At 54.3% G+C, this 22808-nt stretch overlaps 3 protein-coding genes across 3 annotated transcripts; 2 read left to right on the top strand and 1 right to left on the bottom strand.

Annotated features, from left to right (window-relative positions):
* The first annotated feature begins 244 nt into the window (after positions 1-244).
* TNMD (tenomodulin) lies at positions 245-7804 on the top strand. The gene is made up of 7 exons (XM_042825373.1): positions 245-292; positions 375-509; positions 3115-3255; positions 4155-4256; positions 6111-6264; positions 7282-7448; positions 7523-7804. Exons 1-7 carry the CDS (start codon positions 245-247, stop codon positions 7730-7732), a joined length of 957 nt encoding a protein of 318 aa, XP_042681307.1. The 3' UTR covers positions 7733-7804.
* A 2372-nt stretch (positions 7805-10176) lies between these two features.
* Positions 10177-16260, bottom strand: TSPAN6 (tetraspanin 6). Its single transcript, XM_042825276.1, has 8 exons — positions 16126-16260; positions 15830-16018; positions 15673-15747; positions 14697-14795; positions 14063-14218; positions 13306-13389; positions 11357-11455; positions 10177-10955 (listed from the first exon to the last, which is right to left on the bottom strand). The coding sequence occupies exons 1-7, from the start codon at positions 16210-16212 to the stop codon at positions 11387-11389; spliced, it is 759 nt and encodes a 252-aa protein (XP_042681210.1). The 5' UTR covers positions 16213-16260; the 3' UTR covers positions 10177-10955; positions 11357-11386.
* Positions 16261-17024: 764 nt separating this feature from the next.
* SRPX2 (sushi repeat containing protein X-linked 2) lies at positions 17025-22620 on the top strand. The gene is given in 12 exon segments (XM_042825183.1): positions 17025-17178; positions 17272-17509; positions 19215-19301; positions 19393-19454; positions 19456-19585; positions 19716-19892; positions 20287-20413; positions 20525-20646; positions 20752-20931; positions 21071-21204; positions 21279-21400; positions 21786-22620. Coding segments are annotated over 11 exon segments (1392 nt in total). The 5' UTR covers positions 17025-17178; positions 17272-17439; the 3' UTR covers positions 21967-22620.
* The last annotated feature ends 188 nt before the right edge of the window (positions 22621-22808 follow it).

Below are 22808 nucleotides of genomic sequence, written 5' to 3'. Positions count from 1 at the left end.
GAGTTGAGCGAGGGCTCCTCTCCAAACTCATGGGAATCGCCCACAGCCTGCGAGCTGCCGACATCCCCTCTCGCCCACCAGTGTTCCTGTCCCAGCCCCGGGGCAGGCGGGCTGCGGGGAACGCTGGCTGCAGCCGTCATCGGAGCCGCAGGAAGCCAGCCTTACTGCATGTGCAGCCCAGAGCCTGCGTAACTCCACCTCGAGCGCTCGTCCTCGCACACAGGGAGCAGCCAGCACCGAGATCATGGGAGGGACGTCGCAGCACGGCCCCGAGGACTGCCGCTTTCTGGATGTGAGTTTGCCGTGTGCTCGTGTCCTCGTCCCTCCGGGAGCGATGGCAGACCTCTGGATATTGTCCTTTTGTGCTTGTCTAGGCGGAAGCATCCAAGACCCGAAAGAAGACCCGCACCAGGTACAAGGTCTGCGGGCTGCTCTTCAGCGTGCTGCTCATTGCTCTCATCCTCGTACTCTTTGGTGTCAAACACCTGTGGAGCCCAGCATCCAGACAAGTAAGTGCAGCCCTCGGGGCAGCGTTTCGGAGCACTGCGCTCCCCCGCCTCCTTGCTTAAATTGAACTGTGCCCTGAAATACAGGCAAGTTTGCAAAATGTATTTTCTTGCACCACAAGGATTTGTGGGGACTTTTACAAAGCCTTGTATTATTCATAACTAGCTTTTACTTTATACAGGCTGGCTTTTTTCTCTGTCACCACATTCCTCTCCTAACTGACAATTAAAGGGTATGGAGCTGCACCACGAAGAGTTAAAGTTACTCTCTTTCACGGGTAGCAAATTTCATGACAAGTAAGAAAATATTTTCCATTTCATTTCAATTATCTTGCCAGAAACCGGTGGAAAAGTCATTATGCCACCGCATAAAGAGGAGAGAAAGCCAGGACGCAGTGGTGATTGATTGTCATGGATTGTATTTCTTACTTTAATGTGTCTGCAATGTGAGGGGATGGTGAGACGGATTAGCTTTTGGAGAGGGAGCTCCTGCTAACTGGATTGAGCTCCTCCGTTCCCTGCTCCCTCTGTGTGCTGTGCTCAGCTGGGAGGCCCTGGGTGCACCGTGCTGGGGTTGATTCCCTACTCCTGACAGCCCGAAAATTCCTGCGCACATCCCCTTTCCTACAGTGAGCTCCCCTCACTCCTCACCAACCCGCGGACCCCCAGGCGCCAGAAGCTTTTTCTTCTTATCAGCACATAGAAATAAATACCGCAAATAGAAGCAATAAAAGCCATATGTGCAGCCGGGCTCTTGCCAAGACGTTTATAAAGTCTCCACTGTTCCTCGAGAAGCACGGTGTGAGCCAGCGGGGTGGTGCTGACCCTGGGATGGGCTCTGACTCAGTTCGGATATCAAGGGAATGGCAAGAGGTCAGGTACAGGAAAATCCCAGCGTTGGCCAAAGGCAGTGTGGCTAAAACAAGTGGAGATGGGGCTGCTGGTAGCAAGTGACCAAGGGGAGAGACCACCCAGAGCTCACACGTGGGCAATCACCCTTTTAAAGTCATTTTATGTCAATGCAAATGACTTAAAAATGACCAAGAAAAATGACACTGGTGCTTTGCCTGTGCTATCTTGGCAAGGAAGGAGATGTTGGGGAAAGTCTTGCTTCCAGCACCAAACGCCATCCCTGGGCTCTTGCAGCCCCACTGGCAATGCGGGAGAACTTGGAGAATGTCAGCACTGAAAGCCCTTCTGCACCAGCCCTGGTGCCTGCAGCATGGCACCGTTGCCCCAGCACCGCCAGCACAAGCAGGAGCCATCAGTGAGGGGCTCACCACGGAAATGCAAGGGGATGTTTTTCAAGGGCTGGCAAGCAAGAATTATTTTTAGCCCTATAAAACATCTCTCTGAGCAGCAGAGGGCAAGCCAAGCCCAAATGGGTTATTTGGCCATAGTGCTGGCATGAATAAGTCTTTGTAAATGGAGAGGAACTTGAGAGTAAGGTACCACTGAGGATCGTACCCTCCTACAGCTGATTTATGGCCCCGTGCACATGCTGTCAGTCAGAACAGGCAGCCTTCCAGCCACCTTAGGCTCTGCACTACTTTTTCCATATCATAAAGTCTATTGACATATATATATATCTTTATAAAAGCCTCCTGCTGACAAACAGGAGATGCCAGCGACTGCCAAGGAGCACATCATTCTTCACATTTTTACCAGGGGCAAAGGTATCCGGTAGTTACTGCACTGCTCAGCCAGCTCCAGCACCACAACATCCTCCTGAAGTTGTAAAATGGGGGATGCTGACCCGGAAAACCCTGAGAAGGATTTTGCACAAGCCCTTTGCTTCTGCACGTTGCTATTTGATTGGGGAAAAGAGACTCTGCACAGCTCTCACTGTGCCAGCAGGATCACTTCTGTGCTTCAAACAGCATCTGCCACTACTCATCCTTTAAGGGCCTGGCGTCCGCAGAGCCGGGAGGGCTGCCAGGCTCACTGTGCAGGGAAGAGAGGGCTGCTCCCCCGGCTCCCTGCGGGGACGAACACACCGGGGAGCAGGCTGTGACACCCTGCAGCTCCTCAGCAGCTCTTCAGCAGCCCTCGAGGAGGGCTTTGATCTGCAGGCAATCCCCAGTCTCCTCAATGCAGGAGGAGGCACTTCTCAGGGAAAGCAGAAGGCACAGAGATGGAGCCAGCGAGCTGGGGACGGGGGATGGCGAAGTCCCTTAGTCAGGGCTTCAGTCCAGCCTGGAACATAAATATAGGATGTCAGGAAAAAAATTCTTCTCAGAAAGAGTGGGGAGGCATTGGCACAGGCTGCCCTGGGAGGTGGTGGGATCACTGTCCTTGGAGGTGTTCCAGAACCGTGATGTTGCACTGAGTGATGTGGTTTAGTGGGCATGGTGGTGATGGATTGATCGTTGGACTGCATGATCTTAGTGGTCTTTTCCAACCTTAATGATTCTATCATAAATGGGTGTGGGATGAGCATCTTCTAGCCCCATGTTCACCTGCTGCTATTCAGGTTCTCCATTATCCCATAGCCAAGCACGTACCTTCATCCTGCCTTTTTTCCCTGGGAGCTGCCTCTCCTTGCGTGGGTACAGGAAAGACTAGAAAGGCAGTGGGGGCTCAGCCAGTGTGGTTTTGTCCCTTTCAGGTCTATGACATGGAGCACACCTTCTTCAGCCACGGCGAGAAGAAGAAAATTGTGATGGAGATCGACCCGCTGACCAGGACGGAGACCTTCAGGAGTGGGAATGGCACTGAGGAGATCCTGGAGATCCACGACTTCAAGAACGTGAGTGAGCAGGATTTATGGGGGAAGCCCTGCCCAGACCCCATCTCCTTGCTGGGAGTTGTGGGGATGCTCTATGGGAGTCCCTGGCTCCCCAATGGAATGGGACCCAGCGGGTGCTTAAAATGCAACATGTGCTTCCCAGTCCAGCTGCAATAGGAACAAGAGGATCCCTTAGGATGCTGCGGTGTTGCCGGAGCACGCTCCAGGATGGTTTTGTTCTGCATCAGAGAGAGCAATCCCCATGTGCAGACCACCTGGGCATACTCTCAAAGGACAGGAGATGTGTGCCTACGTAAGCTTTAATAGTGGCAAGGTTCAGTTCCAGAAAAATACATTTTAAAAGCAAGACCTAGTTATTGGATTTACCCCTGCAAAGGAATGCAATCATCATAAATCTACCCAAACCCAGTACATTTGTCTGTCTGGAGAGCATTAAAACCTTGTGACAATGTTGTAGGCTCTCTCTGAAACCTAATTAAAATTTGTAGGGAACTACCTTGTGCAGTGACATATGGCAAAATTTTCAGCTAATAGCCTAGCAGGAACTGAGGGCTGAATGTTCATATAACCATAACGGTCAAATACTCTTCTGCATATTTTTATTTATGGTAACTGGAGCTCGTGATAGTTATAAGGAGAAGGGGAGCAAAGTGGAATTTTATGACTACCTGCCTTAAAATATTTGTAAAAAGCCCAATTCTCCCAAACCATAAAATGCAACATCCCTTAGGAGAATCTGTTAGTACGTCTTAGCACTGCTGCTGAGCAGAGTTTGCACAAAAACATCAACAGGAAAAATATGACTAAGCTCTGATCCAGCTGCACTCCCCGTAGGATGCTGTTATTTATCCTTCTGCTATGCCGTGACTGCTTTCTTGCTCTTTGTTTTGATGCTGTAGGGAATAACTGGCATCTTCTTTGTGGGACTTCAAAAGTGCTTCATCAAAACTCAGACCAAAGTCATACCTGAGACTACGGAGGCCAAGATCCCTGAGCTGGAGGTACGTGGGCAAAGCAGCACCCGAATCTGTGAGGCACCCAGTGCTCCCACTGCTCCAGGCTGTGATAGAGAAATAAGGAGTTGTGATTGCTTCATGAAATGATCTTATTGCAGAGGATTGCCTCTGAAAACAACAAGTCGAAAGAGACGGGATTAGGCAGCCGACAGACAAAAACCTCTTAGCACAATACCGGAGACCAAGAACAATAATCCTGTTGTAGTCAAAAGGTCGCAAGGCAGCTCAGGATTAGCAATCACCAAAAAGTCAATCAAATTGCTTTCTCTGAGAACTGAGCCTCCTGTTCTAGAGCAGAATGAGGCAGAAGTAATGAGTTTAGAAGAGCAGCCGCATTTGCAAAATGCGATTTGGGAAAGCGCTCTGCCACTTGCATGCAGCCTGGCCAAGCACTGCCACCAAGGCATCTCACACAAAGAAATGGTGTGCCAGCATGGCCCCAGCCTCCACAAGCCTCCCTTTTGCAGATGTGCCTTTAAATCTCACCTACCACATCTTGCTTGAACAAGGTGCGTGCTTGATGTGTGGCATGGAAACAGTGCTACCTCCATCTCTCTGCTCCAGCAGGGGATGTGCCAGCTCTGTGCCACCGGTGGGGCGAGGGCAGCAGCCGTGCCCCATCCCCAAGCCTGCTCACTTGCAGGATGAGGGTCAGTTCAACCCCCATCCCCGGAAGCCATCGCAAATTAAGTGCCAGCAGAACATGTGTTTGGAATAAAGCGCGGGCAAGAAACTTTTCCCTGAATCATGACCCAAATTCTGAGACACAGATTCTTTGATTATGCCATAAGAAGCTAATAGATCTTTTCTGCTACCACCATAAAACGGATGTGACTTTTCAGTCTTTAGCAGAACATTGCCCCAGGTAGAGAGCTGAAATGTAAAAGCCGGGGAGATAAATGTAGATTTAAGATCTACCATTTCTTCTGGGGAGCCTGACTGCTTTTGGAGAAATTGGGAAACGCAGTCAGTGCCTTCAGCAGCAATCTCTGCTTTCCTCCTTCCCCTGGTTCTCTGTAGTTTGGAGGAGGAAGCACAAAAGGAGGCAAAAAGCACACGAACTGGGGAAAATCCCTCCCGGAGCCCCAGCAGTGCCAGGCCGCCTTCCCAACAGGACAGCTTTTAGCAAAATGCTGAAAACAACTCAAAATTGGTCAGGTGTTGCTGGCTCTTGAGTAGGACTTCCTGAAGCCATATGGAAAAATTCTATAAAAGAAAAATGCAGCTCCAGACACCTTCTGGAGAGAAAAAGCCATTTGCCAGCTTGCTCTATGGGCCACCATCAGCACCATGCACCGCGCCGCCTTGGCAGACAGCACAGCACAGACCCATCCAATAATCTTTATATATCTCCCCCCTAAGTGCCTGCCAAAACACACCATGGAATAATGCAATGGCAGAGACATGTGGTATAAATTACAGAACACGGCCGTGCAAAGAATTTCTGCGAGGAATAAATTAAAGTGTTCGATCACAAAATCAGGAGCAGAAGGAGAGAGAAATTAAGTAGTAAGAGCAAAGCAGAGAGGAGATGTTTTAATCTTTGGTTTTAAATGAGCTAGGGAGCTCCAGAAGGCTGATCCAGATGGTGGGGACTGCAAAGGAGAAGGCTTCTGCGGTGGTGGAGGTGGGGATGGTGGAGGATGGTGGAGGGAGGGAGGGGAGAGCAGGGTGATGCTGGTCAGATGTGCACCTGCTGAGACCCAAATCCAGGGTTTGAGGCAGACAAATCTAGGTGCTTGAAGTGGAGATGTGCATTAGGGTTAGGAAGAGAAGATGGGTGCTGAGCTGGGGTGAGGGTGCCTTACCATGCTGTTCTCAAATTTGACTCTTCCTCAGGGTGAAGAAATCACCACCACCTACTTTGAGCAGTCCATGGTCTGGGTGCCTGGTGAAAAACCCATTCAGAACAAGGAATTCCTGAAGAGCTCCAAAATTTTTAACATTTGTAGAAATGTGACCATCTACTGGATCCACCCAACGCCAATAGCAGGTACAAGGAGCCATCTCCTTCCCCAGATACCTGCGGGGTGACTGCTGGCAGCAGCCGTGCCGCCTCCCCTGTCTCCTCTGCTACTATCCCACTCCTGCTGCCCTGCTGTAAGTCTCAGACATGAGTTCAATGCTTGCCACAACCAAGAGGGAATATGCCAATGTAACAATGTGGGCCGACAGTTCTCTCTGCAAAGCGTTAGTCTCCTCCGGCTCCCCACCGCTCTGCATTTTGTAAAGTGTCCTCCCCCCTCGTAATAAAGGCAGAAAACCCCTTTGTACCTGCAAGGAAGCCAGCAATGCTGGAAACTGGGACGCCTAAATTCTCATCGCCACATGAACATCAGAGCAGGAGCAGCCATCCGCCTCTCAATCACACAACGGGGCTGCCACCTCCAGCTGCTTGCCACACGTTCCACAGAGGCCACAACCTCTGAGATCTGCTGGCATAATTACCCACTCTCTAACTCATTTCTATCAGAATGAGCTTGTTTAAAACCTCAACCAAGACACCTCCCTCCTCAGCGGCTGTGGAGGCACGATGTCTTGTCTCATGCAGTACCAAGTGACTCATGGCCACCAGTACCCTGCTGTGCCCCCCATCTCCTCTGTCATCTCCATTTGTGATAAAATTTCAGCAAAGGGAATCAGTGTCACAATAGGTCTGGCCTAAACGACAAGCAGATGCTGTAGCAGGGCCAGAAGTGCTCGTAAGAATGCTCAGGTTGGATGTTAGGAGAAGTTTCTTCACAGAAAGAGCAGTGATGCCACTGGCACAGGCTGCCCAAGGAGTGGTGGGATCACTGGAGGTGTTCCAAAGCCGTAGGAATGTGGCACTGAGGGATGTGGTTATGGATATGGTGGGGGTGGGTTGGATTGGACTGGATGATCTTAGAGGTTTTTCTGAACTGCAATGATTCTATCCTTCCAAACAACCCAGCAGGGTTGAAAGTGCCCCAGATGACGTTGCGTCAGAGGGTCCAAGCTGGGGATCTGTAAACATGGGTTCTTCCCACAGCTCCAGAGCTGGCTGGCCTGGCAAGAACAGAAGAAGATACCGGGCTGTTCACGGATGACCAGAACTGGCTGGATGGGGGCAATGAGCGTGGGATGGAGGCTGCCCTACCAGGACCCAAGCGCCGGACACGGCAGCTGACAGAAGAGGACCTGCCTGTCAACGACTACGTGAGTGTGGGGAAGCACACGCTGGGGTGCCGAGCAGCACCCAGGCCGCACTGACAGCTGACTCTCTCTCACAGACAGAAAATGGGCTGGAGTTCCACCCGCTGTGGGATGAGCGGGGCTACTGCTGTGCACAGTGCCGCCGCGCCAACCGCTACTGCCGGCGGGTCTGCGAGCCGCTGCTGGGCTACTACCCCTACCCGTACTGCTACCAGGGCGGCAGGGTGATCTGCCGTATCATCATGCCCTGCAACTGGTGGATCGCACGCATGCTGGGCCGGGTGTAAGCCCACTGAGCCCCCAGGTAGAGCCCTGCAGGCCGTGGGACCCCCAAACAGGCTGCAGACTCCGAGCGTGGCTCCGAGGGCTGGGCCAGGCTGGCGTCATCGCCCCACTGAGAGGCAAGCAATAAATGTCCTATATGAGCGATTGCAAAGAAAATGGAAAGTCGTTTCGTCTCAGCCTGTGATGCTTAATGGGTCTGAGGAGTGATCTAATTGCTCGGCTGCTTCCTCGTGAGCAGCCATAACTCAGGTGCAGGGAGTCGCCTTGCTGAGAACGTGCTGGGGTCCCCAGTGTGCTCCTGGCAGAGCCAGCACTTGTTAACAACACACGGCACCCCTCAGCTTTGGTGCCCTTGGGGATGTTCAGGAGTCTCTGGTGACAGCTGCGACAGCTCCAGGTGCCCCTAGCATCTTGCAGGGTGATGGGGCTCCCTGCACAAAGAGCCCAAGTGGTAGCCAGCAGAAAAACGGCAACCAAAACTGGAGGAAATTGAGGTGCAAATGGCCCTGAGTGCCATCAGCTGTCCCCCAGCCAAGAAACAGGCAAAGCCTGCAAAGACAAAAAATAGTCTTCAAACTGCTGCCACACTGAGGACGCTCAACCTTCACAGCCAAAATCTCAGATTTTCTCTCTTTTGATTTCACCCACAAAAACACCTGTTCCAGCAAAGGAAGATGCACATCACCAATCAGCAGGTGCTGAGCACTCATCACAGGCATTGCTGCAGCCCCTCAGGCTCCACATCCCCATGTGCAGTGTGTCCCCAGCACTGTGTCCCTGCAGGCACCCTGCGCCAATCCCCATGTTCAGCTCCCAGCAGGGCCTGGCCAGCAGCCCACCATTTAGCCAGCCCCAGGCAAACACACAGCTTAGGAGTGAATGTTTCCTTCCCTCCCTGCATCAGCAAAGTGGTGATTAGGCTTAGACAAATAACAGGAAAACATCCTCAGGTCCTTTGGCAGCTCAGCTCCCCAAAGCCCCTCTCCTTTTCAGCCAAATCATGCCTGAGGATTTAAGACTCTCAAAGCACAGAGCTGACCCAAGGGCTAGCCCCATGCATCCCCTGCAGCAATCCAGGGGCTCACAGCCTGCTGTTCGAGCCTCCTGAGCTTCAGCTCTCCTGGGAGCCAAATGCTGCCAAGCAGCTCTGACACCCCACAGGCATCACTGACCAAAGCCATGTCACCAAGGAGCACACACTGCTCAGTGAAGCCATCCCCAGCACAGGGCAGGGCACCGAGCTCCCTGTGGGACTGCTGATTGTAGAAGTGTGTGGCACAGAGACGTGCTGAGCTGCTCAGCCATGCGTGCATTGGGCTCCCTGTACAGCCATCCCTGGGGACTGCAGGCAGCCCTGGGGACAGCCAGGCATTTCTGGTGAGTCCCCCCACAAGCACGGATGTCTCTATCAGAGGCATTTCCACAGCCACCTGCACTAGCAAAGCAGTGTTTTGCATGCAAGTCCACGCCTGCACGCACAGCCAGACAGGTAAAAAGCCAGCAGGGTAAAGGCAGCTCTGACCAGCCTGGCACCAAAGCCAGTCAAACAGGGATAATTCCATGCCTCCTTGCTTTCGCATGGCTTTACCAAGAAGAAAGGTGTATCCAAACACAGCCCTGCTTCTCACGTGTTGTTGCTTGGTCTCCATCCATCAGTTCCACTCTCTGCAGCTGCTCCCATGCTCTGACGCACTCTGCCTCGCCTTCCAAACCCACGAGGCTCTCAACAGCCAGCCAGGGGCTGACACCAGCTTGATTTATTCAGTGAGGTCAAAGGAGACACAAGCACTTCAAGCTGCTTCCCTCCAGCTTCCTCCATCAGCAATGAAGCTGCCCTACACCTGCCCTATCCTGCAGGGTGCTGGGGCAGCTTGCCTACACAGGAGAAGCATGATGACAAAGAGCTGCCACTCACACCCACACCTTCACTCCACCACCCCACAGCCCTCACAGCTTTGATGATTGTGAACTGAAAACATTCCCACTTCCAAGTGGAGCTTTCCATTAAACCACCACGCTCAGGGCAGCAGTGCCTAGCACTGAGAGAGCACAAGGAAGAGCAGCTCTGAGCACACACAAACCTTCCATCCACATCTCCTGGCTCCAGTGGTGCTGCAGCACACTGTGCTCTGAGCACAGGATGGACACACTTTGCACCAGGGCTGAACTCCGGCCTCTGCATTCCTCCAGCAGCTCCTGGGCTGAGATGCTTCAGGCCTTTTGTTTCAGCACAGTTGCACAACGTTTTTTTTATGAAGAAAATTCAATTACAGAAGTTATTTGTAAGCACAAGGGCACCGGTGAGTATTTGAGAAACATGAGCTGCAGAGGCCCAGCGGTTACCAGCTGGCCTGGGGTCAGCACATCACTTCGCAGCTGGGTTGCTGCTGCTGCTTGCAGGGACTTGAGAAGAATTTCCAGGAGATTAATAGAAAAGCCAGGGCAGTTTCGTAGAGTAAAATATCTTAATATTTATTGTGTCTCAGGACAAAAGAGTTCTACTCAATACACAAAACGAGTTAAAGCAGCATGTAATACTGACGATCAAGTCACAGCTGACTCGGTGCAAGGACACCTACACCAAGGTAAAGGCACCAGGACCTACATCACCAAACCCTGCTACAGCTTAGAAAGAATCGCTACAGCCTGTACTTCAAAAAGTACAACTATAAAAAAATATATAAAATCCAGCATGAGGACGAGAGCTTGGCAACTAGCCGAGACCTTGCTGAGCAAAGAGCTTCAGCAAGCAGGCACTGCTTGAACGGGACAGCAGCCCCATCTGAAGAAGAAACGTGGCCAGCGATTGAGCCTGAACAGAGAGAGGGATGAAAAAGGCGCTGAGAACAGAATTCGGAGATGAGAGAAAGCACTGCTTTCCCAAGGGAGGCACTTAGTGAGAACAGCTTCTGCCCAGGAGCAGGACAGCCAACAAGGCTGCAATGAATGGTGGCAGCGGCCGCTCCGGCGCAGTTGAGAGAAGTCCAGCACCCGCAGGAGTGCAGCTACTGCAACCTCCTCAGCCACGCTAATTATCCCACTCAGTGGTACAATAGAGTAGTGTTAGGACAAGTCCCCAAGCACAGCAGAACAGCTGTTGCACTCGTTTCGATGAGCTATCTGAGGAGAGGATCAGTCAATTCAAAGCAAGACTTCATGAGGCAGCGTCCGGAGGAAAACTGCAGGTGGTGTGGTCTTCCCCTACACAGCGAGCAGGAGGAATGCCTGCCATTCAGAAGACACCATTAACAAACACAGCATTTAGAGGCCCACAGTTAAACACCATGGAGGAGGGTGCAGCAGACAGGGCTCAGCAGATGCCTTCCTGCATGGCTCAGCAGCATGCTGCAGGAGGCAATGGCAGCAGCCACGGACAGACCAGAGGTGGAGGCCCAAGTTTAATGGGACAGCATCACAGGCAGCACCAGCAAGACCACAGGGGACCTGCATGCTCTGTTTTTGATAAAGATGAAATAGTTTCCCCTCGCTTCCACCCCCATCTCGCTTCCACCCCCTCTATCACCATGGAAGTACACACACTGCCCACACTGTGGTTTAGGAGTTTGCAAACAGCCCTGAAAGCCCAGTCTAGCACAGCCAAGGCTTATGTCAACAGATAGACGTACCTTAGTCAAAGCCACTGTGCACTGGGGGGGCTACACCATCTCATACTGGTTGTTCGTGATGTACTGGGACAGACAGCAGGCGAGGATGATGCCAACCAACTGAAAAAAAGAGGAAAGACACAATAGAGGTGGCCCAAAATAAGACATTGTGCTCTAGTGGGAAAACCTGACCAACTGCTCCATTCATCATCAGGCACTCACATCTCAGTTTTATAACATACAAAGACAGGGGGATTTACAAACAACAGACAGGCTGCTGCACCCCACTTCAGAGTAAGGGGGAGAGACTGAAGGAGGGGTTCCTGGTAGGTATCAACCAAGATAGCTCCTCACAAGTGATGCTCCACATTCCACCCTCTTAGATATTGCTTTATGAAGCATCTACTGTTATACAGAAGCTTCAGAAATTACACCAATTTCAGGAGCATCACAGCCAATTGCACAACCAACAGGGAACAACCACCTCTCCTGGCTGCAAGGGCAGTGGGGAAATCAAGGCTGTTGTTTCACATCAGCAACACATGCAGAACACGCTGCTGTTATCAAACATGGCCTTTCAGCTCCACACAGACACTTAGAGCTCGATCCTGCAGGAGTTTGACCTACAGAAGCCAAGTTAGAGGCAAATTTACATGATTGGTCCCTGCTGGCTGTACAACACAGCAAAGACTTGCTGAATGAGTGATAAAAACCAGGAAATGGCTGCAATTCCCCAGCCTGGTGTTAGCCAAGCTAATTGCACGGCCGGAGCCGGGGGAAGCAGGCAGCTCACAGTCTGCGTGTCAGTCACATCTCAGCTGCCCCATGCGGAGCACAGCTCAGCTCACATCAGCGTGGGAGGAAAGCAGAGATCAGCCCCAGCTCCTGGCCCCTCTGAGCCACAGCTGAAGGCTCCTTGTAGCACAGACTGCAGCCGTAGCCCTGCTGGCTTCAGCTTCACCCATGTTATTCAGCTTTCATTGCAGGACAGGCAGGGTGACACGCTCATGTCTTGGCGAGGTTGCACACCTTCCTCTCCCCACACTGGTGCTGTTATCTGCTGGTCCTGTGCCTCCAAGGTCTCATCGTGGCTTCAGGACCACTGAAGGGCAAACTCACTTCGCTCCCAACTGAAAACCTGTCAAGCTCGATCAGCATCCAGAGCTGAGCGAGTTTTCCAAACCCAGAAAAATAAAGGCCTGCTATGCATCCTGCAGCCCCTGCTGTAACACATCAGATCTGGATTTCCCAAGCGCTCAGCCCCATTGTGCACAGCTCCTTGGGAAACCCAGACCATGGCATTCACTATGCACAAAGCCCAATTTAGCTAGGAACTGAGGGGCAGAGGCCTCTCGTTTCCTGCTGGGATAAAGCCTGTCAGATTACAGGACACTAAGCACATTGTTGCATGAAGCCCGTGCAGGAAGTGTCCTACAGGATAAAGTAAACTGGAGGCTGAGGAGCTGGAGGGGGAGGAAGCAATTGCAGGTTGTGGTGGTGTGCAGGGCATGAGGTCTCTCATCAGAGTCACCAGCACAAGGGGATGCTACACAGGTGCTCCAAGGACCCAGCCACACAGAATGAGCCCAAAACAGTTAAAAGGGAAGACAAGGTAGGAAAAGGAAGGGCATTGATTGGGCCTTTGCCAACAGCAAACGCAGGGAGTTTACCCAGAGCAATACAGACTCTGTTCAGCTGCTTTGGTTTTCCCTCAAAGTCAGTTGTATAAAGGAACTCTTTCCTAATAACCTGGGCTATGAGAGACAGAGCTGGTGCTGCAGCCTTGGGTTTAAGAGACTAGAGGTTGCACAGCGGTGAGGTTAAACAGATTAGCTGCAGAGCTGTTCCTCTCTGGCTGAGAAAGGCTGTGGCTTTTGTACACAGACAAACTGCACAGAAATTGAATGCCTCTGGAGAGACCCTGGCTTCACTCTGCACTGCTCCTGTTCCCAGTAGCAAGTGAAATTTACCTGGAAGCATGCGATGCCAAAGGAGATGCCAGCCACAACACTCATTTTTGACTCCATTGTTGATGTTACCAGGAAAAAACAACCCTGCAGGAGAGGAAGAGTGAGCACGTGGGTCCAGGACTTTCTGTCTCCCCCCTCCCCCCCCATCACAAACCTGCCTCTCCATGGAACCCTGGTGCAGGAGAAAGAGTGCTCCGGCTTGCTGCATGACTGTCACCCTCCTGCTTGGCCTCGGCCAAACCACACAGCACCAGTGTGGGCTGGCCACCGATTGGTGCAGTGTTATCAAAGGCAGCACCGCCCCTGGCTTTCCCTTAATGTGAGCACTGGGTTAAACAAAGTGACTCATCTGATGAGCATCCTCTGCATAACCCCTGCACTACGAAGTCACCTGTGCTCACCACACAAGCAGGACTTTGCACAGCAGCTGACAGACGTCAGCACTACGGAACGAACTTGACCAGGAAATTACATCCTTATTCTCTTGTTCTCAGAAATGCACAGGCCTAGGTGCAAACACTGGGGTCAGGCTGATCCCTGACCTTCAGGGAAGGACTAGGAGGGGCTGCAGGTGGGAAGAGAGGCTCCTTCCTGCATATCCTTCCTTTACATCCACTCCAGAGGGATCCTTGAGCCACAGGGTGTGTGCATTTATGAAGAAGTTGTCCTTTCAAGTGAAGACCAAACCCTTCCTTATCCAACCAGCTCTTCCTTCCCAACCTACAAATTCCAGGGAATGTTTATGAGTGTAACTTACATCCACAAATACTTTCTGCTTGGCTTTGCTTGGGTCCCTCAGATCCTCCACCGAACAGCCATCCTGGCTCTTGCAGCAGCTCTGAGGGATTCCCTTCTGGGTGAAGTATTCGGTCTTCTCCCAGTCTGAGTAGTTCTGTACCCCGCAGCAGTGCAGCTGTCAGGAGAAGTAAGGATGATCACATCAGGATCCCAGTACCCCAGCCCTACAAGCACTCCTGCAGCAGCTCCTGAGCCCTCAACACTCCATATCCCAGCACACATCTAGGAAGCCCTTCAACTCCCACTCAGCACCTCTTCCCCGAAAAGGCTTTCCTCCCCAACCTAGCATAAGCATCCTTACGATCCTCACTCACCAGGATGCCCTAAATGCAGCAACAGAGACTGCCTGTGCTCCAGAGACCCTCCTCACCAGCCCTAATTTGGACCAGATGCCTTCCATGTGTGGCTGCTTGTCCTTCCTGAGAGGCAGCAGCAGGAGGGCTCTGAGTGCTCCTCCTACCATCCTGTTGTGCAAGAGGACATCGAATGCAGCGATGGAGGGGAACACCCAGCCAGGAACACCCAGGGGCTGGGCGGATGCACCTGGATGCCCCTACCCTCCATGATCCAAAAAGGCAGAGAGGGGCACTCACAGTTCTCTGGATGGTGTCAACCGCCTCGCTGTGATGATCCACCGTCCCATTGTAGTTCTTCAAGGCCAGATTGAGGTTGCTCTCAAAGTTTGTCTTTATCTGCAAGAGAGAGGTCTCGGCAGCCGTGTGAGGAGGACATTGTGGTGCTGTCCCCATGCACGCTTTGGGACCTCAGCCCCACATTAGTCACCACTTGGTGATGGCAGGAATGACTCTGGTCATGGCCTGCAGGCATTCCCCGCTGACCCACGCAATTACACACGCTATTACAAGGCAGGAGGTGTCTTTGTGGTGCCTAGAGTGTGCACGCAGTAATACAGCCCTACGTCTTGCCAGCTCTCCCAATTAGTAGGTTGCTCCACAGCAGAGAAACCTTCCTAGCAGCCTTACGCACAGAAAACAGAAAGTAAAGAACATTTATATACGGGTTTCAGAAAATATATCATTCTGTGATTCTATAGCAGGACAAGGGGAAATGGTTTTAAGTTGAGGGAGGAAAGTTTAGGTTGGATGTCAGGGGGAATTTCTTTACTATGAGAGTGGTGAGGTGCTGGAACAGGCTGCCCACAGAGGCTGTGGATGCCCCATTCCTGGAGGTGTTCAAGGCCAGGTTGGATGGGGCCCTGGGCACCCAGGTCTAGTATCAAATGGGGAAGCTGGTGGCCCTGCACGTGGCAGGGGGTTGGAGATTCATGATCCTTGAGGTCCCTTCCAACCCTGGCCATTCTGCGATTCTGGCAGACAGAGATGCCCAGGGTTGGTCAGCAGGTCAGCTCCCTGCACATACAACCCTTGCTGTCTCCAGCAAACTGAGCCTTTATGGGTCCTTACCAGGACCAAGCTGCTCCTCTGGCCCCCTCCAGCCCTCCTAACGTTGCCCCAGCAGCACCGCCAACCCTCCAAGTGGATGAGACCAGTCCACAGAGATCCGACCCACGAGCCCCCACTGCTGCACGTTAGCAAGGGACACACTCACCTCGTGCCTGAAAACAAACCCGACGACGGCAGCCACCAGCACGATGAGGAAGATGAGGGACAGCAGCATGGCGTACTGCAGGCAGGAGACAAGAGTGCAATGGGTCGGGTGCCCCAACGGGAACTGCTCCCCTCCTGCCCCGCGGGGCGGCACCTACCAGCTTCAGCATCCACGTGCTGCCGCGGCAGGTGGCGAAGCAGCCGAAGGTGCCCAGCAGCACCACGACGACGCCGGCGCCCATCAGGACAAAGGGCACGTTGGTGGCTTTCTCATCCAGCAGCGAGAAGTAGACGGCCAGGCTCACCCTGCCCCACACGCCCACGGCGAGCAGCACGATGCCCGATACCTGCGGAGAAAGGAGAAAGCCGCCCTGTCGCGATAGGGCAGAGCGGCCGCGACAAGCCCGCGGGGCTCGGGCAGGGCGAGGACTCGCGGGTTCGGCCCGGCGCTCACCCAGAAGACGAAGGTATAGGTGAGGAGCACGCTTTTCAGGCAGGTGATCACCGGCTTCGTCTGCAGCCGCCGCGACGGAGACGCCATGGCCGGACCGGGCCGAGCTGCGTCCTGCCGAGCTCCGGCGAGCCGAGCCGAGCCGAGCACCGCCCCGTCGGGGAGGCCCCGGCCCGCCCCGCGCCGCCGGGCATTGCCGAAGACTCACGAAGTTTACCGAATGTTCACGAAAACGGCCGAGCGCACCCGAAGGCGCTCCAGCGGCGGCGCCTCGCGTCCCCGCGGTGCGTACGGCTGCTCCACGTCCTCGCCCCCCCCCCCGCTCCACCCCACGCGCGGTCCGTGCAGGCTGTGGGGCAGCCCTAGGGCTGCAGCACCCTGTGAACACTGCAGGGGGCAGAAGCAGCCCCGCTGGGTGAGTGCCCATAGCGGGAGCCCTCCTCCCGCCCCGCTGGGCTGTATAGGGTGGGCTTTGCCCCGTCCCGTCACGCTGCTCCCGGTGCGCAGGCGGTGCACGTGCCCATAGGGAGAGCTGTTGGGAGGCGGGATCTCTCCAGCTCGGCACAGCTGTGTTATTAATTAGCACGCTTACCAGCCTGGCTGCCACATAATTAGCACATTCAGGCAGCCCAGTGCCCCGTGCCAGCTCCTGTACCTGCCTGCCAGGCTTTCCCCTCTGCGCCCTGCATCAGAGCACAGCCCCATCTCGCCCCGCAGTACCAGGCAGCAGACCCCAGCCTGTGCCATTCATTTCCTCTGCCTCACAGAGGCTGAGCCACAGCTGGAAAATAGACCCCAGCTGGAACCGATTGCCTTGGGTCTGGTTTCAAACCCCACAGCGTGCAGTGAGGTTTCCTCATTTCTCAGTCTGGCTAGCCCTGCCCCGCTGGAAAAAAGGGCCATGATCACTGCGGTTTGTCCTTGGAGCTCCCGTTCCAGGAGTCTGGAGCTGGTGGTGGGAGCTCCTCCACTCCTCCTTGCTTGAAGATTGATTCTTGGCTCCGTCGCTTGCGAGGAAACATCTGAAAAGCTTTTAGAGCCTTAGGAAAGCAGAAGGTACTCTGAAAAGTAAGGAATCCTTAGGATTTATTATTTTTGACAATCTCATCGTTTGGGGCCTGACTCATGCCTTTTGAATGTTTGGGACAGGCAGCAGAGGGGAGAAGTCGGTTTACTCAGCAGAGGCAGCACAGCCAAGCAGGAGCACGAGCCGGAGAGCAGCGACGGAGGGAGCTGAGCACTGCTTCCAGCCCGGCTCCATTCCACAGGGGCTCCGGCAGCCCCCCGTCCAGCACAGTGGGGCTGTCTGGCCCTGGCATGGCGCAGGAGGCAGCACCCGTCCTGCTGGTGTTCCTCACCAGGCTGGTGTCGGCCACGTGGCATGAAGGTGAGCACCATGGTGGCACCAGTATGTGGGGCAGTGTGTGTGAGGGCAGGGTGGGGAGGAGGTGAGTGATGGGAGTAAGGAGAAGTACCTGTGTGGTAGGACTGGGAGAGCATTGCTACACCGTGGGGTATGGGGAGGGGGACACTGCCATGGGGCTGGGAAGCACCCAGAGATGAGCAAACAGCTGACCTCGTTATCACAGACTCACTTATGGGAATGGAACTTTTTTCCTGACTCCCTGCTGTTGCTGGAGCCGTTGGCCAGCAGATGTTGACCTGGATGAAGCATTCTGACCCCAACCCGGTCACGTCCCATCCCCAGTGCATGCTCGCACACTGCCCCAGCTGGGCTGGAATCCAGCTCTGGCTCAACCTCCAAGAAAAGCCCTTGTGCTCTCTTTGCAAGGGAATTATTCCCTCCCTGTTCCTTCTCCCTCCCCTTACTGTGCTATCTGGTACTGCTGCCTCCAGTGATGCTCCTGCCCATCTGAGATAGTCAGGGCAGTCCATGACTGTCATGCAAAGGGAACATCTGCAAATAAATGGCACGTCTGCAAGGTAACAGCACTGCCTTACCCCCCTGGCCAAGCAGCTGCTTGCTGTTGGGAGCCACACAGAACCACAGTGTGCCAGCCCCATGATCAGCTCCTCTGGGTCTGCTGTACTGCATTGGCGCCAGTCAGCATGGGAAGGGCACCAGGATAAAAGACTTTGTGGGAACAAGTGGGTGACTTAATGAGTTTGTGGGAAGTGATGGGGAGCCGCACTGTAGTAAAGTTCTTGCTGGAAAGATGTGTAATAAAGTTTCCTCCACGTGACATAGGAGCTGCTGGTTGGATCGGTTTCAGCTTACATTCCCCCTTCCCAAAAGCAGGGGTGGGGGGAAGGGGCAAGGGGTGCTACCAGGGGCTGTCCATTTGGACAGATCAAAAACGACCAGAGTGCAGAGAGGTGCGGTCCTGCAGCAATGAGGGAGGTGAGGAGGGGGCAGCGCCGGGGAGGCCATCGGAAAAGGGGCGGAAACGTGAGCTCAGTGCTGGGGAATGCCGCGGCCGGACGGCTCGCTGCGGGGCCCAGGGGGCTGCAAGGCTCAGCGCCAGCTCTCCTTGCATGCAGGCCTTCTTCCCCAGCCCCCACACTTTTCTCCTGCCCCACTAGTCACTTCACCATGGGGGTGTTGGAGTTGGTGTGTTGGGCAGAGGGCTGGTTGCAAGGCCCTCACCAAGCTGTCCCTGTCTGCTGGCCAGGAATCAATGTCCGCAGCAGGGATGGCACGAGGCCAGCAGCACCAGGCAAGCTCCTCCAGCAACTTCATCCTTCACTCCAGTGTAGCATCATGCTTCTCATCCCTTGCTGTGCTGGGACAGGCAGGAGGGAGGTTTCCTTCCTTCCCTCCTGACTACCAGAAGGCCAGGGGTCTCGGCTAGGCCAGCACCCACTTCCTGCAGTAACCACATCTGCCCCTGGGGCTGTTTAGACTGCGCTGGTGCCAGCCTGCAGGCTCACTGTCTGTCCTGCTTAACCCTCCTGTATATCAAGCCTGGAAGCGCTAGGACAGCAGGGCAAAGTCTGCCAAGAGGTGGGATCTCTCTCTATGGAATTGTGGAATAGTTTGGGACCGGACTGTGCTGCTGCATGAGGCAGTCATCACCTAGGTGCAGCCATAAAACGTCACACTGTGCCCTGATCTCACTCCTTCTGTGTAGGGTCTGGCTACTATACTGCTGAGAGCCACACCAATGAAGTGTATGTGGAAGAAGCACCCCCGGAGCCAGCCCTAGATTACCGCCGAGGTAACAGCACCCCAAGCCTGTCCCTCAGGTCCCTAAGGAAACCAAGGCCTGGCCAAGCTGTACATACCCCTCACCTCTCTTCTCTCTGCAGTGCCCCAGTGGTGTGCCACGCTGAACATTTACCGTGGAGAGGCAACCTGCTACTCACCCCGGGGGGGGCAACTACCGCAGCAGCCTGGGGACGCGCTGCGAGCTGAGCTGTGCCCGTGGCTACCGACTGGTGGGCCGCAGTGCTGTGCAGTGCTTACCCAGCCGCCACTGGTCTGGCATGGCGTACTGCCGACGTGAGTGCATCCCATTCAACGGGCTTGTTGGCCTCCCTGTGGGCACTGCCAGCCCTGGGTCTCTGCCTGCTGGCACAGCCATGCAGCCAGCCCAGCCGCTTCCCTCCCTTCTTTGTTCACTCTGGCCTAGAGATCAGATGCCACGTGCTGCCAGCGGTGCTGCGGGGCTCATATGTGTGCTCAGCTGGGGTGCAGATGGATTCCCGCTGTGACTACACCTGCCTGCCTGGCTACCAGCTGGAGGGTGACCGAAGCCGCACATGCATGGAAGATGGGCGCTGGAGTGGGAGCGAGCCAATCTGTGTAGGTAAATTCTCACCCTACTGTCCTTCCAGGCTGTTTGTGATCCGTACTGCTGGAAGGGCACTCTCCATCCTCTCTGTGCCTGCAGATGCCATTTCCAGTGCCTGACCAAGTGCTGGTGCCTTGCACCTTTGTGCTCAACAACCATAGGCCCTGCTGCTTCCCAACGTGCCGTTAGCCACGAAACTCAGGCTGATGGAAGGTGCAGCACTCCATGAGCGAGGCTGAGCCTGGTCACTCAATGCTAACATTACATCAGGCTTGGCTTGCTCCAGTACCAGGCTGTGCTCAGCAACTGTGGGATCACTGGGCACCTGGGGTCCTCCTCTGTCCGTTGTCCTACTCTCATAGCACAGCCCCAGCTGTTCCCCAAGCTTATTCCTCCCTCCTGTGGGTAGATGTTGAGCCTCCTAAGATCCGCTGCCCGGAGTCCCGTGAGCGGATAGCAGAGCCAGGCAAGCTGACTGCTACGGTATATTGGGATCCACCTCGTGTGAAGGACTCTGCTGATGGTGTCATCAAGAGGTGAGCACAGAGACAGTGCTGGTATCACCAGCCAAGGCTGGGGGCTGCACTAGGTGCCATCTGAATGCCTCTCCTGGGGAATCTAACAGAGAACCCATCTATTGAGTGCAGAGTGACGTTGCGGGGTCCAGAGCCTGGATCTGAGTTCCCCGAAGGAGAGCACGTGATCCGCTATACTGCCTATGACCAGGCATACAACCGAGCCAGCTGCAAGTTCAGGATTCGTGTCCAAGGTGAAGCGAGCTCCCTCAGGCTGTAGGCTCCCCACTCTGCTCACCACAGCTGGGCCTCTGTCCTTCCACCCCTAACCTGATCTCACCTGGCTTCCTTATTCACAGTGAGACGCTGTCCTGTTCTGAAGCCTCCGCAGCATGGCTACCTGTCTTGCACCTCTGATGGCAACAACTACGGTGCCACATGCGAGTATCTGTGCGATGGGGGCTACGAGCGCCAGGGTACCTCCCTGCGGGTCTGCCAGTCCACCCAGCAATGGACGGGCTCCCTCCCCCTCTGTGCACGTAAGTGGTGCAGGGCAAGGCAGGGAATCTACCTGCAGAGATGCCCAAAGCTTAAGGGAGTTTCTGCCTGGAAGACTGAGGAAGGAGGAGTGCAAAACGGCATCTCTTCTTGTGCTCACACACTCTCTTGTTGCCCCAGCCATGCAGATCAACACTGCTGTGAACTCAGCAGCCAGCCTGCTGGATCAGTTCTACGAGAAACGCAGGCTCCTTGTCATCTCAGCACCCGACCCTGCTAACCGCTACTACAAGATGCAGATCTCCATGCTGCAGGTGAGCCAACATGCTATTTCCCCCTCCTTGCACTCCATCAGCACGTTCTCACCACCACATCCCCTCCTCCACAGCAAGCCAACTGCGGGCTGGACCTGCGTCATGTTACCATCATTGAGTTGGTGGGGCAGCCCCCACATGAAGTGGGCCGCATCCGGGAGCACCAGCTGTCTGTTGGCATCATAGAAGAGCTCAGGTACCAGGGGATGGGATGCATGACTTTTCAAACAGGAGCAGCTGAAGGGGGCCATCCCAAAGAGCCAGGGCAGGTGTTCCTGTGAGAACAGGGACATAGGGGGAACCTTGGGGACTGGTAAGACATAAGGCTTGGTGCCAGGCTCACAAGCAAGAGTCTGCCTCTTCAGGCTTCTCCTTTCTGCTGCACTGAGGCTAAGGATGCCGTCAGCCTGTCCTCAGTGCCCAGAGTCCAAACGCAGAGGCGCTAGGCCCTTCTGGCAGCCTTGAGGAAGTGGAAGCCACCACCCTCAGGAGGGCCTGACCATAGCTGTGTAGGGTGGGAATGCTCAGCCCCAAGCCAGGGACCCACAGTCCTGACCTGCAGCTCCCTTCTGCACCCCCAGGCAGTTCCTGCACCTCACCCGCTCCCACTTCAACATGGTGCTCCTGGACAAAGCAGGCACTGACCGTGAGCGCTACATCTTGCCCATCAGCCCTGATGAGCTCTTTGACTTCATCGACACCTACCTGCTGAGCGAGCAGGAGGCAGTTCAGCGGGCACAGCACGGGGACCCCTGTGATTGAGGCAGCGTGGGGAGACCCCTGCCACGTGCCTTGGAGGACGGACAACTTCCTTTCTACTTTTCTAGTCGCCCACCGTAGAGGAGGACTAGGGTCCCAAGGACTTCCAGGAGGAAGGGAGCCACTCTCAGGCTGTTCTGGCACAGGGAGGGGAGCAGGGAAAAAGGCCATATACTAGCAGTCACTGCACAACAGCCAGGAGCACCCTCTGGCCACAGTTGTGACTCAGCCTAGACTACAACAGGAGATGCTGGATTTTCTCTGTTCAAACCCCAGGGCAGGAGGGAGAAGAGAAACCCAACAGGAGGAGAGACCACAGCCAAATGAGTGCCCCACATTCTATGAAAGCTCCCAGAGCAGAAAAGGGATGGGAGAGCAGGCAGGGCGACATTACAGATGCCTCTTTTGCAGCAGCTTCACCCTCACTGTGGCCGTCCTCACGTCATACACAACTTAAACCCATGCTGTCCCTGCCTGGGCTCAGCCCTGCTGGCCAGGCACTGATGCCAGGCTCCTGCCAGAGCCAGCAAAAGCCTTCATTAGAAGCCAATGGCCCCATGCTCAGCGAAGACAGTAACAGACATCCATTACAGAGGCTCATAATCTACTTGCTTCTCCTTACACCCAGCATCGTGGCACCCTTCCTGGGAATTTTTTTGGCAGTAGAATATTACTTTGAAATTAATAAATTTGTAGAAAAAGTCAGTTCAGCATGGCCCCCACCAGTGTTCCCCATAACCCAACAGCTGGGGCATGAGCTGGTCTGTTCTCTGCCTGTGGGTCCCAGAGCGAGCACCATCCTTAGGGAGGAGGGTGGAAGAGACAACAAGGGAGCAGGTTATGAA

The sequence above is a fragment of the Centrocercus urophasianus genome, unplaced genomic scaffold (genome assembly GCF_019232065.1).
Source record: "Centrocercus urophasianus isolate 14NV4802_14NV808 unplaced genomic scaffold, USGS_Curo_1.0 seq_24, whole genome shotgun sequence".
NCBI lineage: Eukaryota > Metazoa > Chordata > Aves > Galliformes > Phasianidae > Centrocercus > Centrocercus urophasianus.
This window is presented reverse-complemented; position numbering and strand designations above follow the sequence as displayed.

What these genes read in the sequence shown, in the direction of transcription:
- TNMD (XM_042825373.1), top strand. Translation starts at nt 245, where the DNA reads ATGGGAGGGACGTCGCAGCACGGCCCCGAGGACTGCCGCTTTCTGGAT. An exon ending in AGGACTGCCGCTTTCTGGAT is followed by an intron (nt 293 to 374) that starts GTGAGTTTGCCG and finishes GTGCTTGTCTAG; the next exon opens with GCGGAAGCATCCAAGACCCG. An exon ending in ACCTGCCTGTCAACGACTAC is followed by an intron (nt 7,449 to 7,522) that starts GTGAGTGTGGGG and finishes TCTCTCTCACAG; the next exon opens with ACAGAAAATGGGCTGGAGTT.
- TSPAN6 (XM_042825276.1), bottom strand. Translation starts at nt 16,212, where the DNA reads ATGGCGTCTCCGTCGCGGCGGCTGCAGACGAAGCCGGTGATCACCTGC. An exon ending in GCACGTGGATGCTGAAGCTG is followed by an intron (nt 15,748 to 15,829) that starts GTAGGTGCCGCC and finishes TCCTGCCTGCAG; the next exon opens with TACGCCATGCTGCTGTCCCT. An exon ending in TTGGCATCGCATGCTTCCAG is followed by an intron (nt 11,456 to 13,305) that starts GTAAATTTCACT and finishes TCTTTTTTTCAG; the next exon opens with TTGGTTGGCATCATCCTCGC.